Raw genomic sequence first — 16,940 nt, 5'->3', positions numbered from 1 at the left:
GGATGAAAAAGCTGAGAAAGACTAAGTGAGCAAGCGATGAATAGTGATGCACAGCCATTTTTGATATGAGATATGATGACTTTATTGGCCTTTTCAAAGTTATTGTGAAGCACTCATTGTGCCATGCTGAGTTCACTCACCAGTATGCGTGTATTGAAATGTTATTTGGGGTTATAATGGATAATCTGAGTGGGAGTAATTACTAAATGAAACATCGTCAGACACAATTTATAGTCATGCATCCCCTCAAGAAAGTCTCGGGGTTCATGTCTTGTTTTCACAGAATGACTAAAAGGCCAAACATGATAATCTCCTTTTTATGTAAGCCAGTTTTTGAGGAAAAGGAGAAAATACTCACTGTGCACATTTTGCTCACGCCAGTGTCAGCGTGAATGAGAAATTTTAGATTATGCTGGATTTTTTTCCCCAAAGTCATTTAGTATATTTCATTTTACATTTTAAACATTACAAGGTATGAAATAAGGCACTGCTCTTTGAAATGCAGCTTATTCTGTAGAATGTATGAAATCTACTTTTTTAGTATTGAAAATCTGGTCGCACTATTATTTCATACATGATTCTCAATTATGACTATTGAATGCTTATGCAAATGATGGCAAGTGTTGTCTGAAATTATTCATAGAGGCTGCATTTTTAAGAAGCTTTTTCTATTTGAAAACTTTTAAGAGCAATATTGTTGAGCGTAAACAGCATTAAAGCCTATGTAGCCTCACAAAAATCTTGGTGGCATGTTTTTTTGTTCTTTTTTTTGTTTTGGCTTTCTTGTCAGCCGACCTGGATGAATTTACATTCTGGTCCAGTGTATGCTTTTAACAATAGCATCTTTTCCCACTGTGTCTCAGACCTGCGAGCACAACTGACGGACCAGATAAAGATTCTGGACTCCCAGGTAGAAGTGAAGCAGCAGCAGCTCTCAGATTTATCTGAATTTCTCCGCCGGCGCGGAGATATTGAAGCTGAATACGCACGTGCCCTTGATAAACTCACAGAAAGGTTCACGCACAAGACTAAGAAGTGAGGAACTGACATCTCATTTCACATTAATACATTAACAGTAATGATCTGCTGGTTGTAAGAGAAGATAACTTTTCCTCTGCAGGAAGGAGCAATGGGGTCAGTCGGTGTGTCAAGTCTGGTCCGTTTTGCTGACTCAGACCCGTTTGGAAAGTCGTGAGCACTCAACGTTGGGTGACACCTGCTGCAACGCACTAACACAGCGCTTAGCTTTCATTACAGAGGACACACACCGGCTACATAAACGGGTGAGTGCTAATGACAAGGTGGATGGATGGATATGGCTAATGGATGGATGGAATTAAGACCACCATGACCTAAGTCGTGAAATGATCTATACCAGTGGTCCCCAGCCACCGGTCCGCGACCCGGTACCGGTCCGTGGATCAACTGGTACCGGGGCGTGCGGGCCGCACCCGAAATAATGTTTTGGAACTGATTTAGTTAATCAGTTCATTCATTTGTGCTTTGTTTGGCTTGATCGTTGTTTTTGGCGCCCTCTCCGGCTGCTGTTGATATTACAATTTGTAGTGAGAAGGATGGTGTTTTTTTTTTAAGTAGTCATTCGTTGACGCGCACGTTGTTTCGTGTCTTTAAAATTTGACCCACGACGTTGTACTTTCTTTTTTAAAAATGTTGATCTATGATAATATGGCCAAAATTAGTTCGTTTGTTGATCCAACAACTTGTAACTTCGGATAACATGCTTGCTAATATTAGTTTTTATCTTCGCATTTTCACTTGTGCCAGGTATTTCTCAAAGTTAAATGCTTTTGCGCTTCAGTTTTATGACTTTATATAATTTGCATATATTTTGGTACATTTTGAGCCCCCCAACAGAATAGAATAGATGTTTTTTTTGTCTTCCAACAGAGCAAAGAAGTTGGAATCCAGATGCAGGATGAGTTGCTTAAGGTCACCACTGAGCTGCAGACGGTGAGCATTTTTTATTGATATTCTGCATATTAATAATGCAAGCGGTCATACACTCAGGAACGTTACAATGACCATGTGTACTGTATGTTACACGTGGTGATGAAGGCCTTGAAGTCATACAACCAGTACCACACTGACTGCCTGATAGCAGAGGGTAAACTGAAGGAGGCTGAGCGGTTGGAGGAGAGACACACCGGCAAGTCTGCTGAGCTGGGCCTCAGTCAGTCAGGAGGACAGAGGCGGAGCTCCGTCAAGAAGATGGAGAGATTAATGGAGAAGGTAAATCACGCGTTTGTGCGAATGGACAGGAAGAAGTTGATATGGGCACTGTATTGATGACTAGCACAAAGAATGGTATCAATCTGCACAATTTGATGCAGTTAAAATGTTCAAAAACTGAACAGGATGGGAAGGCACAAAAAATAATCTAGAGTACAACACTCAGAGCGGAAATAAACTCATGGGAAGGTGGAGGCTACACGGGGAAGACGAGGATCGTGGGCAGCGCGACGGCAAGACAGCTAGGGCAAGAACGTAGGGAGGTAACATTAACAGCAAGGACCCGACAAGAACCGAATGCAAACTGGCAACTTAAATAAACTTCACACTTAACGAGAAGACGCGACACAGCTGGAGACAAAAGGCAGGGGAAGCTGATTGGATGACACAAGGAGGGCAGGTAAACAGGCAGGTGGACAAAATCAAACTAACGAGACACAGACAGCAAAAGAAGACGCAAGGGAAACAAACATGAACTTAGGAACATGACTAAAACCCACACAATCCAAAAAAAACAACAAACCTCAACCACACATATCACCTTTGTTCCTTCTTTTGTTATTGCAACTTGTTCAGTAAATATTTGAACAACGCTCGCCAGTCGTAACTTGAGAACAAGCCAGAACATAATGCTCATAATGTTCAAGAGCACCTTACCTAAAAAAAGGTCAAGTCTAGAGTATTTAGCGGTTGAGTCTAAGTCGAGTTGTAAGTCTCAAAGACTAGAGACCTAAGTCTCTCTCGTCGGAGTCGTGAATCCCCATCTCTGTGCTGTTGTTATATTGTCATATTTATGAATGAAATATGAGTAAATGCACCACACCTGTCCACAGAACACAGAATCTGTCTATCAGTACTGAGATCAAATTCACCAAAATTCACGATTTTGGGTCATTTTCTTCCACCATTTTCACAGTATTTTAGCCAAGTGAAGGCACACTCCTGGTAGTGGGATAACTAAGAGATCATGCCAAATTGAACTTTGACGTGTTGTCGCCATCTGGGTGAAATTTCAGCTCCCTGGTTTCTTCTTTCGATGCTATCCCTCTGATGTGAATGCCTTTGATGTAAAGACCAAAATATTGGACAAAATTCTGCACAAGGACTAAATGTGTTTCAGCTTAGTTGACTTTCAACCAACAAATGTTCACATGCGGCAGGCGCATAGACAACATATTTTACATACTACAGAGCCCTTTGTGTGATAATGAATGTGCATAAATGTTTACTGTATGTGTGTAATTTCGTGGTTAGTCATGTGTATAAAGGGACAGCGTGTAAGATTTTCATTAAAAAGGAATAAATTAAATGATTGTAAATTTCGGAAAATATGCAAATGAATTTGTTCTTAAAGACCAACAGTATGTTTTAAAAAAAACAGGTAATGAAATTGTATTACATGGGGGGGTGGCACTTCTCCGGAGGCGGCCATGTTTGTTATAGCTATAGACAATGGTAAATGCAGCACCTGCAGCACCCCCTGCTGTCCGTAATGAAAAACGGCCTAAATCTTACACACTATCCCTTTAAGGTATGTGCATATATGAATGGAAAGACTCATTTTCATAGGTGTAGTATATGTGAATGGACAAGCACATGTTTGTGTATGCACGCAGAGGCATGGCCGAGTGCAGGAGACCCAGCTCAAGTGCACTAAAGCTCGAAATGACTACCTGCTCAATCTTTCTGCAGCCAATGCAGCTATGAACAAGTACTACCTGCAGGATGTTAGCACTCTCATTGACGTAAGATTTTTTTTAACACCTCAGTCATTTCATTCAGAATCTGTTCATGGTTTCTTCTTTTTGTTTCAATTGGCCAAAAAGTCTTACTATTATTTTGTCAATCTAGTCCTAGTTTATCTGCAAACGTTGGTCAGAAAGATGTAATCATCATCATGTCATCTTCTACCTAGCGCAGTTTGTTGACCTGAGCAATGTCAAAGTTGGTATGACGATCATAATTTCCGTCATTCATTTGAGTTATCAGTGTATAGCATGAAGGGTCTTGCCTAACTGAAAATTGCCTTTTAGCCTGAACTGGATTCGAACCCCTGTCCACTGTGTCTATGATAAAGTGGTCTGGGACTGGCTTATCACCACACAAATTTCAATTATTTTGACCACATTCTGTAGGGTAAATCGTAGACCGCTTTTTTAAAAGACTATTTTTGGATTAGACTTGGACCATTGATTGCTCTCAGACTAAATTTGGATCACATGGGACGGGCTAAAACAGAATCAAATTTTTAACAACTATTTTTGGACTAAATTTGAAGCCGCACTGGTAAGGTAAATAGACCCATGTTTTATAGGACTATTTTTGGACTAAATTTGGATCACATTTGTTAGGATATAATAATTACTATTTTTCACTGACTATTCTCAGACTAACTTTGCGTCACACACTTTTAAAGGGCTATTTTTGGACTTAATTTGGACCCACCGGACATGTTAAATCCAACCTTATTATCAACGACTATTTTTTTGGACACAATTTTAACCGTATTGGATGAGCTAAAAAACAAGCCAGTTTTCAATGTCTCAACGATTATTCGCCCAAAATTTGGAACAGATTTTCCTCTCTCACGTCATCACCATGACTCTGATGCTAACCTCCTTCCGTTTTCCATGCTTTATTGTTACCTGTCTCCCCTGGGCAGTGTTGCGATCTGGGTTTCCATCTTTCTGTGGAGAGGGTAATGAAGTGCTACCTGGCTAGTAGGTGGCGCATCCAAAAGACAGAGGAGGCAGGGCTGAAGCAGCTGGAGGCCGCAGTAACGTCGCTGGACCAGGGTGGAGATAGAGATGCGTTGCTGCAGCAGCATGACTCTGCCTTCTGCCTTCCGTTTAGGTTTAACTACCACCCGCATGAAGGCGACCAGGTATATAGTAGGCTTTCTGATGAAACCTGAATATTACTCTATTTTGTTGATGATTTATTTGTCTTCCAGGTGTGTGAGGTGAGTGCGGAGAGTCAGGTTAGGTACGAGATGGAGACCAGATTTCAACAGCTTCAGTCACGGCTAGCTGCTGTCACTCTGGAGACTGAGGAGGTAAGATAACGTTCAGTTTTTCCACAGGGGTTCGGGACAAAGCCCTTAAGGCGATTCATAAAAACGTGCACTTCCCAAGCAAGAAAGAGGAAAAAAAATTATGATAATCCATATCTTGTCCCATCTCAGGTCAGTAAAACCCTCAAAGCCACACTCACAGCCCTGCTGGACTCAATGTGTGACAGCGACTGCAACATAACCCCCGACGTGCCAAGCAGCCTATTACACGAGCCCCCCGGAGTGGGCTCCGCCCAAAAACTTACCCTTGCAAAGCGTCGTGCCAATCAGCAGGAGACAGAGACCTACTATTTTACAGTGAGTTATATGCATACTTAGTACGTACTACAATCTCAGAGATGATGTGAAAGAACAAAGTTCCAGGCGGTAATTCAGTCGTAACATTTTACGAGAGAAAATTATTAGACTGTTTTTTATCAACCTGCATGATTTGTTAGCCCGTGTGCGGTATTTTGTCTAATCCTTTGATGTTTACATTCAAAGATATTACACATCAAAGAGAAAACATTGAAACAGGACACTAGGGAGCTGAAATTTCACCCAAATGGTGAAAAAATGTCAATGGTCAACATGGCACGACCACTTAATTATATCACATTAGAACGAGTGTGCTATCCCTTGGCTAAAATACTGACAGATTGATAAGGAAGAAAAAAAAATAATGCTAATATCTTCTCTTTTTTATCTCCATAGAAAGTAAAGGAGTTTCTCACCAGTAGCTCACTGACCTTCAAACTTCAAGCAAAACATGATCTTCTACAAGATGCCATACAGAAAGGTACACACGTATAAAGTGCACAATACCTCCATGGCATTATTGGAAAATAAAAAAGGTTTTATCATTTTGCCTAGTGCTGTAGGACATTTGAACATATAGTATTTGCAAATACATTCATTTGTACAGTACTTGCATTTGTAGCATGCAATGCTTGCTTGAAACTACATTTACAATTATTCCAATATTTGTGCTGTCAAAAGATTAAAAAATTAAGAAATTCACAGTTTTCATGCACAATTTTCACGTGTCAATTTTCAAATAATTATATATTAACATTAAAATAAAACATGGTCCATCCTGTCTGTCATAAACTTGCTCTAAATCAGGGTGTTCTCGAATTTAATTTGACAAAGAGCTTTGCTATGGCTCACTACATTAGCGTCTTTGTGACTGCCTTTAGCTGTGGCTGCTGTTGCAGCTGGGTGCTTTGCATTGATGTGGTAAGCTAAACTAAAGCTGCTTCTGCGGTAAGCAAACTCCTTACAAGGAATGCCTGTCATTCAACCTTCATCAAAGTTGATATCTGGGCATATTTTTAAATTAAATTTACCATTCATCGGACCAACAGCTCTCACATGCTCTTCCATTTTCGTCTTGCTTCTGCGCCTAACAACGGTAGCCTATCAAATGATACCAAACACAAAGACAGCCAATCATTGTGCATTTTGGGCCATGATTAACGTTTGTTTTCAAACCCACAGCAACTCAAGCACAAGACGCTCAATCCATAAAAACAAATCTATTAAAGGTATAAAAAGCATATTTAGAAATCAAAAATTAGATTGTGATTTAAAAAAAAAATACTTAAACTATAACTGTAGTTGATTGATCACAATAAATTTGCTAATCTGACACCCCTATTGAATATTCATTATTTAAATATTTTTGAATGGATTTGCAAAAACATTTAAGCCACATAGGCAGTCCCATGTTTCCTTACATCAACTAATTTTAAAAAAAAAAATCCATAATCTTCAAATTGCCCATTTTCTGGGCTCAAATGACATTTGAGGTTCCACTGCACTACAGTAGCTTCTCAAAGTTTGCTCACACTTTAATACAGTATTGTGAAATATCAATTGGGGAAAACAAATGTTTATTCGTTTTTGTGCTTTTTCTTTCAGCTGAGGCCGTCAACACAGACCCCTCCAGGTACATATGAAATGTAAACATAGTGTGACCGAATGAGGTGTGGCGAAATCGAGAGAGGAGAGCAGTGAGGACAGAGTTGCTTTCGATGTCGCCATTTTGAGCCACTCTCGATTACATAACAGGTCAATTTGTTTGGAATGGGGACTGCTGAACTCAAGTGTGACTAATAACTGCATTTAGCAGGCATCATTACAGAAACAAAAATGCCTTAATGCATTTTATGTACTTCCCAGAGCTCAATGTGCTCGCTCGGTGCGAATTCGGAGGTCCAGACCCATTTCTGAATTTTGCCACACACTCTTCAACACAGATATAGTCTCCTACATTCAGGTAATGATCACGTCATTTCAGAATTTAAAAAAAAATGCATGTTCATCTTTTTATTTGCTTTTGTGCGATTTGGCTTTGATTTTCTGAGAAACTAATGTGGAATATTTTGGGCCTGTGTGTCTACTCAGTGTATGGTCATGCTTATGGCTTATTTATGGCACTCTGTCCTTTCAATCCATTTCTCACTTTTATCCGTCCCCCTTTTAAAAAGGGATTAAAATACGCTTGAGTCTCCGTTGCCTCCTCTCTCGACTCCTCAACTTAACGTGTGTGCCTATGTGCACTTTGCGCCACTGCTTCCAAATCTTTCTTGCTCTTATTTTTTTCTGCACATCTTTTTCTTACCTTGCCTTTTCTCTTTCCGTTCTCTGCTGTGCTTTGCTCGGTGTAGACGAAGAAGACGAATGTCTCGTACACAGGTACCTAACTCTGTTGTTGCCCATAAGAAGCAGGAAATATGAGGCCATTCTTTCAACCTTAAAATTCACCGATGGATTATGGTTAAAAAAAAAAAAACAGCAATATTATACATTTTTCATCAACAAATACCTTTTAAAACTCTACGGAACAATTAAAATTATTAACCCGAGTCTTGTATTATACATAACATTTCCTTAAATAATGACTTCTATTTGAATATGAATCTCTTTACTTATACTTATAAATTATGCTATTTTTGTGTGGAAAAATGTTTAAATTTTCCCAGCTACGCTCCTACCTTCATGAGAAAATCCATACAAGAACAATATATATTTATACGCTATATTTTTGCCAACACAAAAGACAAAGCTGTTATCATTTCATGGCCGACTTTCTGTAGCTTTTCAACCTTTATATGCTTTTCCTTCATTTTCCAATCACATTTCATGTTTATTTGCATTTTTCCTCACCTAGAAAAGCTGTTATTATGCTGTTCTTTTCTTTGTGTCCTATTTCTTCTGACTCTGAAATCCTCTTTCCTTTTCAGAGCTCCGGCCAGCAGATCCCTGTGGTGGTTGAAAGCTGCATTCGCTTCATAAACCTACACGGTGAGACAATTTGCATGACTGGCATAATAAAGCATGCTGGGAGATCCTCTGCCGACTTTAAAATCAGCGAATGTAGTCATCATGATGTCAGCCCACTATAGTCATAAATAGACAATATACTACCAATACAGCATACACAAAATACAAATGGAATGATAGGCAAGGCGACTTTATTTGCCATGTTTACGTGATACGCTTTTTCAGCCTCATTTTCAGCCAGCAAAAAAAAAAAAAATCCAATTAATACTCAGAGAGAAGAAAGCACAACTGGGTACAAAACTAAGGAGCAAAAAACTAGTCTCTTTAAAGCTTTGGGACCCAAAGCTTAAAAACAAGCTTAAAAACAAGAAGGTTCATTTCAAGGTGTTTATGCTCTCAATAAATAGAATAGAATAGAATAGAATAGAATAGCATAGAATAGCATAGAATAGCATAGAATAGAATAGAATAGAATAGAATAGAATAGAATAGAATACATGATAGGCACAACTAAAGGCTGCTCGTGGTTAAAAGAAATACTTACTGCACATACTGCCTAATTTAAAGTTACAAATAAAGGGATATTACCAGAACTCATTTTTCTAACAAAACGCATGAACTCACACATGCACATTTTCTTGAGGAGTTTAGTCTCTGTTTCTATATACTATTCTGAGAGAACATACGAGGGCTTTGTGAAAGCTTTTAAGCATCGTGTATGAGAAGCGTTGAGGTCTTGCATATAAAGTTGCAATAAAAAAAAAAAATGCTGACAAATGTCATTTTTAATGTGTATGTTAATTATATGCAAGCCAAGCAGGTGTCTTGTACTGAAAAACTACATTCAAAATTGACTTTAACTTTCAAATGGTCAGTTATACACACAATGTTGATAGGAGGGTTTAAAAAAAGGATATGCATGTGCTTGATGTGTTCATTTGTCTCAGGTCTCCATCATGAAGGAATATTCCGAGTTCCCGGGTCACAGAGAGAAGTTAATCTGATCAAGGATGCCTTTGAGAGAGGTAAATCTCGAAAAGAAAGCGAAATGTACATAAAAGATTCATTTGAACTAACACGTACTCGCTAAAAGGTCTTTTGTTTGTTAATCATAAAATTCAAGCTAATGAAGATTCAAAAGTAAACCGTTCATCTTCGCATTGATGAAATTGTTCATTTTGGGAGGAGTTTGGAGAATGCCCCCAGTGGGTTGCACCCTGAGTCAAGATTGTTAAACCTATTTGTAAAGTATGCGCCTTATCTGTAATAGGAGAAGACCCTCTGTCAGACGGCGAATGTGACCTGGACTCAGTGGCCGGCGTGCTGAAGCTTTACTTCAGGGGCCTTGAGCCTCCCCTCTTCCCCTATGATAGCTACTTGCAGCTGCTGGAGTGTGTCCGTAAGACCCCTCTTGTTTCAGTGCTGTGTTTATGGCTACTCATCATCCTGTACTTCAACATTGTTGTTATTTTGGTTTACACTCTGGACGCGCTTCTTTGTGGCTTTAGCACATGGAACGCTGATCCAAATCCTCTATTTTCATGAAATGACTGGGTGATTTAGTCACTGCGTTTTTAAGGAAATGTGGTGTACAATTAAGCCTTTCACTCCCGTTGGGACAATACGTCCCACAGCTTTTCAAAAAATGGCAGTGGGTATAGGAATGGTAGTAAAAACATGAAATGGCATCCCAGCGGTTCATAACACACCTATCTACAGATTCTAGTGGCATTTAGCAATTGTTCCATACACAACAACAAGGCAGTACTGTCAACAAGGTAGGTTGCGTTGTACAATTTATCTTGAATTAATAACCTAATACTGTAGAAATATATTGATACTGTGTGCTATATATGTGCATTTGGTGATAATTTTCATTTCTCTGGCATTTTTGTATTATTATTATTATTATTATTATTATTATTATAAAAAATTATTATAAAATGCTATGCTAAATACCAGCACCTATAACCTAATCTATAGTCCAGTAGTCCAAGTACAGTATCCTAGACTTAAGCACGTTATATACGCCATTAGTTTTGTTTTTCTCAAAAACCCCCCAAAAAGAATCGGTAGTGAAAGGGCTAAAGGAAAAAGTTGAAACACTAACATTATCATATTCTCACCAGGAAAAATAAAAAACATTGTTAAAACCAGTCATACTTTTATGGTATTAGTCTTGTACTATTTAAAATACATTTTCTGTTTTCTATTTAATACTGAGCAGCAATTGCGAAAGCAATGTGTTTAACACGTGCAGTATTTTTTTCCCAATCCTTTGATCTTTGCATCAATAGAATTTCACATCAAAAGGAAAGCATTGAAAGAAGACACTAGGAAGCTGAAGTTTCACCCAGATGGTGACAACATGTCAAATTTCAACATGGCATGACCGTTTAGTTACCCTACTAGCATGAATGTGCCATCCCTTGGCTAAAATACTGTGAGAGTGATGTGGAAGAAAATGAGCCAAAAAATGGTCAAAATACAGCACAAAGGTTAAACAAAGTGACCCATAGGTACAGCATTAGCTTTGTTATTTCAACGTTAAGGCTGGTGTTGTAACATCATGATGATAGGCCCAAGCGCAATTTTATTGAGGTAGTCAAGCCAACACAAATGTGCATGTTGAACGCAGGGCTTTTTTTTCTCCTTCATCTGTTCATTGTAACAAAGCAACACAAAGTATAAAGCAAATGTTCTCCTGACATTTTGAAATGCTCCCAATCGTTTAGTAAAAGGAAGCATCTCACTTTTCACGTACATTTTTAACAATCTGTGTCAAGATCGTTGAAGAATTCATATGTACATTATCAATAAGTTAAGACTTTCTCGAATGCTTTTACTTTCCTTACATTGGTCTATTATAGGACATTTAATTCAAATTTGTCATGTGACAAACAAGAAAAACACCTTCTTGGCTAGTAAAAGAAAGTTGTGGCTGGAATTTACTTGATATTTAGCCAAATGAAACATTTTGTTTCAATAAAAAGAAAAATAATAGCAGCAAATTAAAGTTTATTTTGTTTGTCTGATGTTCTTTCAACTTCATTCTTCTCAGAAATTGAAGGCGAGGCGGAGAAAGCGGCGCAGATCAAAGCAATTGTCTCCGCCTTTCCTCGACCTCTCCTCATCATAATGCGATACCTTTTCGCATTCCTCAATCAGTGAGTTTACAAATCACAGAAATTAGAACAAATGCATGATTTTTGTGGGAAAAAACACCCTTCACTCCAAAATTGTTACAATTTCCCACATGAGCAGTGCATAGTCATTAAGTTGTTTTATTTCTTTGTATTACCACTAAAATACGGCCCCTTAAAGGAGAAGTCAATGCGAAACTTTACTCTGCAATAATAACTTCTATTTGTGCCCACTAGTCTAAACACGGTTTTCTGATTAGTATTGCATTTGTGGGATATGAATTAAGCAGCAAAGTATAGCTTTTATCCATCTCATGTCCCAACCAATCACATATCACCAGTTTTCTCAGTTACTTCATCTGACATTCGAAAGCTGAGCCGTGATTGGCTGTAACCTGAGCTCCGATGTCATTTTCAGTCGCCGGCAAGAGGCAGAATGACTCCCCCCTGAGATGGATGGAAATGAGGGCATTTTGCTGTTCAATTCATACAAATGCATTATTCTTGCTGTTAAAATTTCTGCTTGTACAAAGAGTTAATCTTGCTGGCAGTTTAGTTTATTTTAAACTTAATATAGTGCTTAACGTTTCGTTGTATTTTCAGTGCCATGGATGAGAATTCTCATCTTTTAAAATACTTATTTTATGTGTCAATGTGCCAATGATGAGAATTGTCGTTAAATACATTGTTTTATGAAAATCTAGCTGACACCGTTGACCAGTGGTTATTTTAATATTAATTGAGCACTGTAGTAGTGAACTGTGACCACTGGATGGCAGTGTTGCTCACAATGGGGAAGAAAGCCATACATACTACACATACATTACATACTTGAATTCTAAGTAAAGAATAGAAATATTCTTTCATATGATACCACCCTTGTTTACATAGACATTGTGCAAAATATTGTTTAGGCCTTGAAAAATGAGTTAAAAAGCCAAACTTATCTGGCACTCTTTTTCATTTTTCCTGGCCGCAGTGGTAGTGCATTTAATTTGCGCGTGTTTTCACAGTGTGACTCAGTACAGTGATGAGAACATGATGCAGCCCTACAACCTGGCCGTCTGCTTCGGCCCAAGCCTCCTGAGGGGCCTTGATTCGGATGATGCCGTCGCTCGGCAGCCACAGGTCAATGACCTTGTCAAAACCATGATCCTCCAGCATGATGCCATATTCCCCGGCCAATCGGAATTGCCGGGCCCTATCTATGAGAAGCACATGACTCTTGAGCAGGAATATTGGTAAGGGATAAGGAAGGAATGTGATTTCAATGTATTTGTTCCCTGCTTCATTTTGCCATTTTCTCGCATTACTGCATGGGATATGTGAGGAGTGAATGACAGACTCCCGTTAGAGATGGTTTAAAGTATGTAAAGCAGTTTCTTTTTTTTGATGTATCCTCTGGCCTATTAAGTGAATTTGATGCCACATCAAAGGTTTTTCTTGGCAGTTTTATGCAAACACGATTCAATGCTGTGGGAGAGTCAATCATTTTTTCCTTCTTCTGTTTTGACATTGCTAAATGCTGTACTACTTAATGTCATTGTCATTTTCCAAGAGATTCGCACTCACTCAGAGAGCAGAACTGCTGCTAGTTGAGATGACTGCTTTTTTTTCATGTTTGACAGCCAAATATATATGAAAAACACATTTTTCTGGCAGCATCAAAAACAACTTTTTCTGTAATAAAATCATAGCTAAGAAGACAAAACAGCGAAGGTACAAAAGTAATTTCAATCCAATTCCACAAATTCAAAGCACTTACTAGGAGCTACTAATGGATACAGTTCAATTCACCATGGCACCGTTTTAAAATAGATTTTAATTGAAAAAAATTCATATAAACCTAACAGACATGTTTTTTTAACATTTGTTTTATTAAAAAAAGATTCAATTTTGTGTGCGGAGTGTGCTGACAGTAAACATTGGTTAGGCTTTGAATATCTATTCAATTTTAATCTGCAGTGTATTTTTTTAAAGATTAGTTCAATACCAAGTCATTTATAAAATGCATAATTTAGGCGTCAACCAATCATCAGTAGGATGTGTCGTGCTGAACTTCACATACGTAACATAGCACTGCCACCTAGGTCCATGCCATAAATGCACAGCATCAAAAATCTGACAACCTCAATAGTTGACTTTCATGATTAAAATGAATAAGTTCGAAATGACCATGATCATTTGCCCTTCTATTTTTTAAAGAGAACACAATTTGCTTTCTATGCAGCGAACCAATCACTGAGGAGGGTGACGGAGATGCTGAACATTTGCATAGTGAGGACGGTGAGAAGAACACACACACGAATATGACTACAAATTGTGAGGATTCTATGTTTATTACTTTTTTTTTTTTTCAAATGATTTGCGCACAGAATGGGAAGCCGTGGCGATGTTCGACTACACTGCGAGATCCCCGGCAGAGCTGTCCTTCAAGCAGGGAGAGCTTCTTATTCTTCACAGCAAAGCCTCTTCCGATTGGTGGAGGGGAGAAGCAGGAGGGGTCAAAGGTCTCATCCCACACAAGTACATCAGCGTCTTGGAAGGGTGAGCACTCTTGAGAACCAAAACCATATCATAGATCTCTTTTTATCAGCTCGTAAAAGAGCAGCATTTGTTTTGCTGATTTTTATTCAGCGAAAGAGAGCACAGAAATGAAAAAAAAATCCTGCTCTATATTTCAATAAATGTAGTCAAAATCATGTAGCACATTTTTTCTTAAACAGATCCAAGCATTTCTTGCATCTATAACACATACATGCTTATTGTGTTTATATTTATAAATTAATCACCAATGATGGCAAAATGAAGACTCGTGAAATGCTTGTGATTTCTTTTCGGTGCTCTAGATGGTGCTCTTGGTTTAAAAATGAAGACTAGCTAAATTTCCGCTGCCTTTTTAAACCAAGAGTGCCATCTAGAGGAACAGAAAAATATCAAAAAGTGGTTCGTGAAGCTCCATTTGGCTATCATTATTAAACGCCAACTTAAATAATTGTAATGTACTACAAACAATCCAAATTGTTTCTTGTGAGAGCCATAGAGTCATCTGACCATTATTATCTTGTCATATTTAAATTGAATTCTGAAAAAGTAGCTTCGTTTTGTCCTCCAGGTCAGAGAGAGGGAAAAGAGATGAAGGTGGAGGAGGTGGCGGCGGCAGCACTGGAAATCTATCGGCGGATGATCCTCATACAGAGAACACTGTTCGGTATAAACACACAATACTTTCAAATTCTGCAGTGCTTGAGAAATAATCATCATCAAATATGTTATGTGTTTTATTCATATATTGTTCATGGACATTTTACAGGTACAAATAATAATGCACAATAAGACAACCAAAAAATGAGCACTGTAAACTATGAATACTACATGATTTTCTAGCACAGTAAAATGATGGAACAACAATGATAACGGTGGACCTTGTTCCACCAAGAATTGCATCAGTCAAAAACTTTAAATCTTCCTTTGTGTATTTTTCAACAAGGATGCGGGTGAACAGCGATGGCGCTTCGTTGCCCGGGCGACAGAGAGGAAGTGATGGAAGCCCTGGTCGAAAGCCGGCAACCTCTCCGGCTGCACGCCACCTGCCAGTGTAAGACACCTCACAGTCCTAAAATTCATGCGTTATTATTCATATTTGTATTAGTGGTGTTATTATTAAATGTGTTGTTAATGTTCTTATTTTTTTAAATAAAATATGATTTGCTGGTGCAGAAGTGATCACGAAAGCCGCAAGCTGTACCGTCTGGCATGTGGCATGGTGAAAATCTGTGCAGGGGAGGACTAAACTCTGATTTGGTATCTCCATAAATGCACAAAGCTTGGAACGGTTTTAAAGAGATATTTTGTGTTGGATCACATCTAAGGAAGGGAAAAACATCACCATGAGGACACAAAAAGATGAATGACGTTTGCGTCTCAAGAAAAATGCTTTTGTGTGTCAGGTCTCAGGAGCGAAGACACACACTGGACACTGTGAGACAGGCGGGATTCAAGCCTATGGACAGACCTGCATTTGTTCAGGCAGAAAGGACATCCGTTGACAAGGTTGGTAGCTCAAGTGATCTGATTGCTTGCTTGCACAGAGTCCAATAATATTTGAGTTGTTTTCATGATCTATTTTTTTTCTGATAAATACTATAGCAACATGTTAGATAAACTGTATGTAGGGCAACTTATTAAATGTAAGAGATGTCACCAACCTTTTTTAAAGCGAGAGAAGGCTACCAGTTTGAAAACCACATGGTGCATTCAAATGCAGTCAGTCAAACTCAAACAGAATAAAAGGTCCATCCATGCATTAAACGATGATAACTGCAAATATCTAATCAATGTGGGCACTCTACTAATTTATAAACGATAAATTAATAATAATTGATGATAAAATTGATAATAAAAAGTCTAAAACTATGCAGTTAAATATCTTAAGTTGAAGTTTGTTTAAAAAAAATCATACATTGTTATCATTATGTGTTTATCTCCTGTCTAGAATAGCATGTATTGCAAGCCGTCATTGCAGTCCTTGTCCTTCTCACCTCATTCCTCAGATAGAGCAGTTGACGCAGAAAAGTGTAAACTGGAACTTTCCCACAGCTGTTGGATTAGAGCAGCGGTGCCTGCCTATCTGCGGTTGGACTTTTTGTGATGTCTTGTATTGTGCAATGCTTTGCTGAATTTAATAAAAAGCCGACCGGGGTCAGCGGAGCTTCGACAGCCCTGAAGCGAACACGAGAGTGTGAGCTCAGTTGTCCCACGCGAGCAAGAAAAGTCAATCTTGGTTGGTCTTAGTTTACTTTTTTACAGTCCGGTCTGGGCTTGTCTTAGGCTTCTGCATAGATTTTTTTGACACAGTTTTTCTAGAAGAAGGGCCCAAAATTCTCCCCTAATGCAATTATCATGCCAAACAAAGCCCCCCTAAAAAAGTGAAATGTTACAATTTTCACTTCCAATAGTTCATCCAGGTTATAGTATTGGAAAATAATCGCAATTGGACTGTTCTAGCAGTCTCGTCAGGGAATTTTGTCTCTTTTCTATGCAAGCCAACAAACACAGCCAATTTTGACTCTCGGATGCCTCCACAACTTCTGTGACAACAAAATGGAATATTAATGAATGTGACAGTTGATCTTAAAGAGTGCCAAAATTTGTGTTATGGCGTGCTTAGATTTTAGAGGAACTTCCTACTGCAACTTTCTGGGAGT

General features: G+C 38.5%; 1 protein-coding gene across 2 annotated transcripts in view; it reads left to right on the top strand.

Annotated features, from left to right (window-relative positions):
• LOC148428220 (SLIT-ROBO Rho GTPase-activating protein 3-like) overlaps positions 1–16,940 on the top strand; it is a 28,990-nt gene that overhangs the window by 9,589 nt on the left and 2,461 nt on the right. The window contains exons 3-23 of one of the 2 annotated variants that reach the window (XM_088406823.1): positions 864–1,035; positions 1,121–1,283; positions 1,909–1,971; positions 2,077–2,250; positions 3,867–3,995; positions 4,913–5,134; positions 5,204–5,305; positions 5,435–5,620; positions 6,017–6,101; positions 7,226–7,253; positions 7,975–8,002; positions 8,551–8,611; positions 9,538–9,615; positions 9,861–9,989; positions 11,652–11,757; positions 12,747–12,974; positions 13,964–14,019; positions 14,109–14,280; positions 14,849–14,944; positions 15,224–15,331; positions 15,684–15,786. In XM_088406823.1, coding sequence (XP_088262949.1) covers positions 864–1,035; positions 1,121–1,283; positions 1,909–1,971; positions 2,077–2,250; positions 3,867–3,995; positions 4,913–5,134; positions 5,204–5,305; positions 5,435–5,620; positions 6,017–6,101; positions 7,226–7,253; positions 7,975–8,002; positions 8,551–8,611; positions 9,538–9,615; positions 9,861–9,989; positions 11,652–11,757; positions 12,747–12,974; positions 13,964–14,019; positions 14,109–14,280; positions 14,849–14,944; positions 15,224–15,331; positions 15,684–15,786 — 2,489 coding nt within the window. Of the gene's footprint in view, positions 1–863; positions 1,036–1,120; positions 1,284–1,908; positions 1,972–2,076; positions 2,251–3,866; positions 3,996–4,912; positions 5,135–5,203; positions 5,306–5,434; positions 5,621–6,016; positions 6,102–7,225; positions 7,254–7,486; positions 7,584–7,974; positions 8,003–8,550; positions 8,612–9,537; positions 9,616–9,860; positions 9,990–11,651; positions 11,758–12,746; positions 12,975–13,963; positions 14,020–14,108; positions 14,281–14,848; positions 14,945–15,223; positions 15,332–15,683; positions 15,787–16,940 lie in introns of both variants that reach the window. The other variant, XM_088406812.1, reaches the window with a different exon arrangement.

This window comes from Hippichthys cyanospilos, chromosome 2, assembly GCF_059441005.1.
Source record: "Hippichthys cyanospilos isolate Australia breed blue-spotted pipefish chromosome 2, RoL_Hcya_1.0, whole genome shotgun sequence".
Lineage (NCBI taxonomy): Eukaryota > Metazoa > Chordata > Actinopteri > Syngnathiformes > Syngnathidae > Hippichthys > Hippichthys cyanospilos.
The sequence above is the reverse complement of the archived record's forward strand: the minus strand, read 5'-3'. Positions and strand labels throughout refer to the sequence as shown.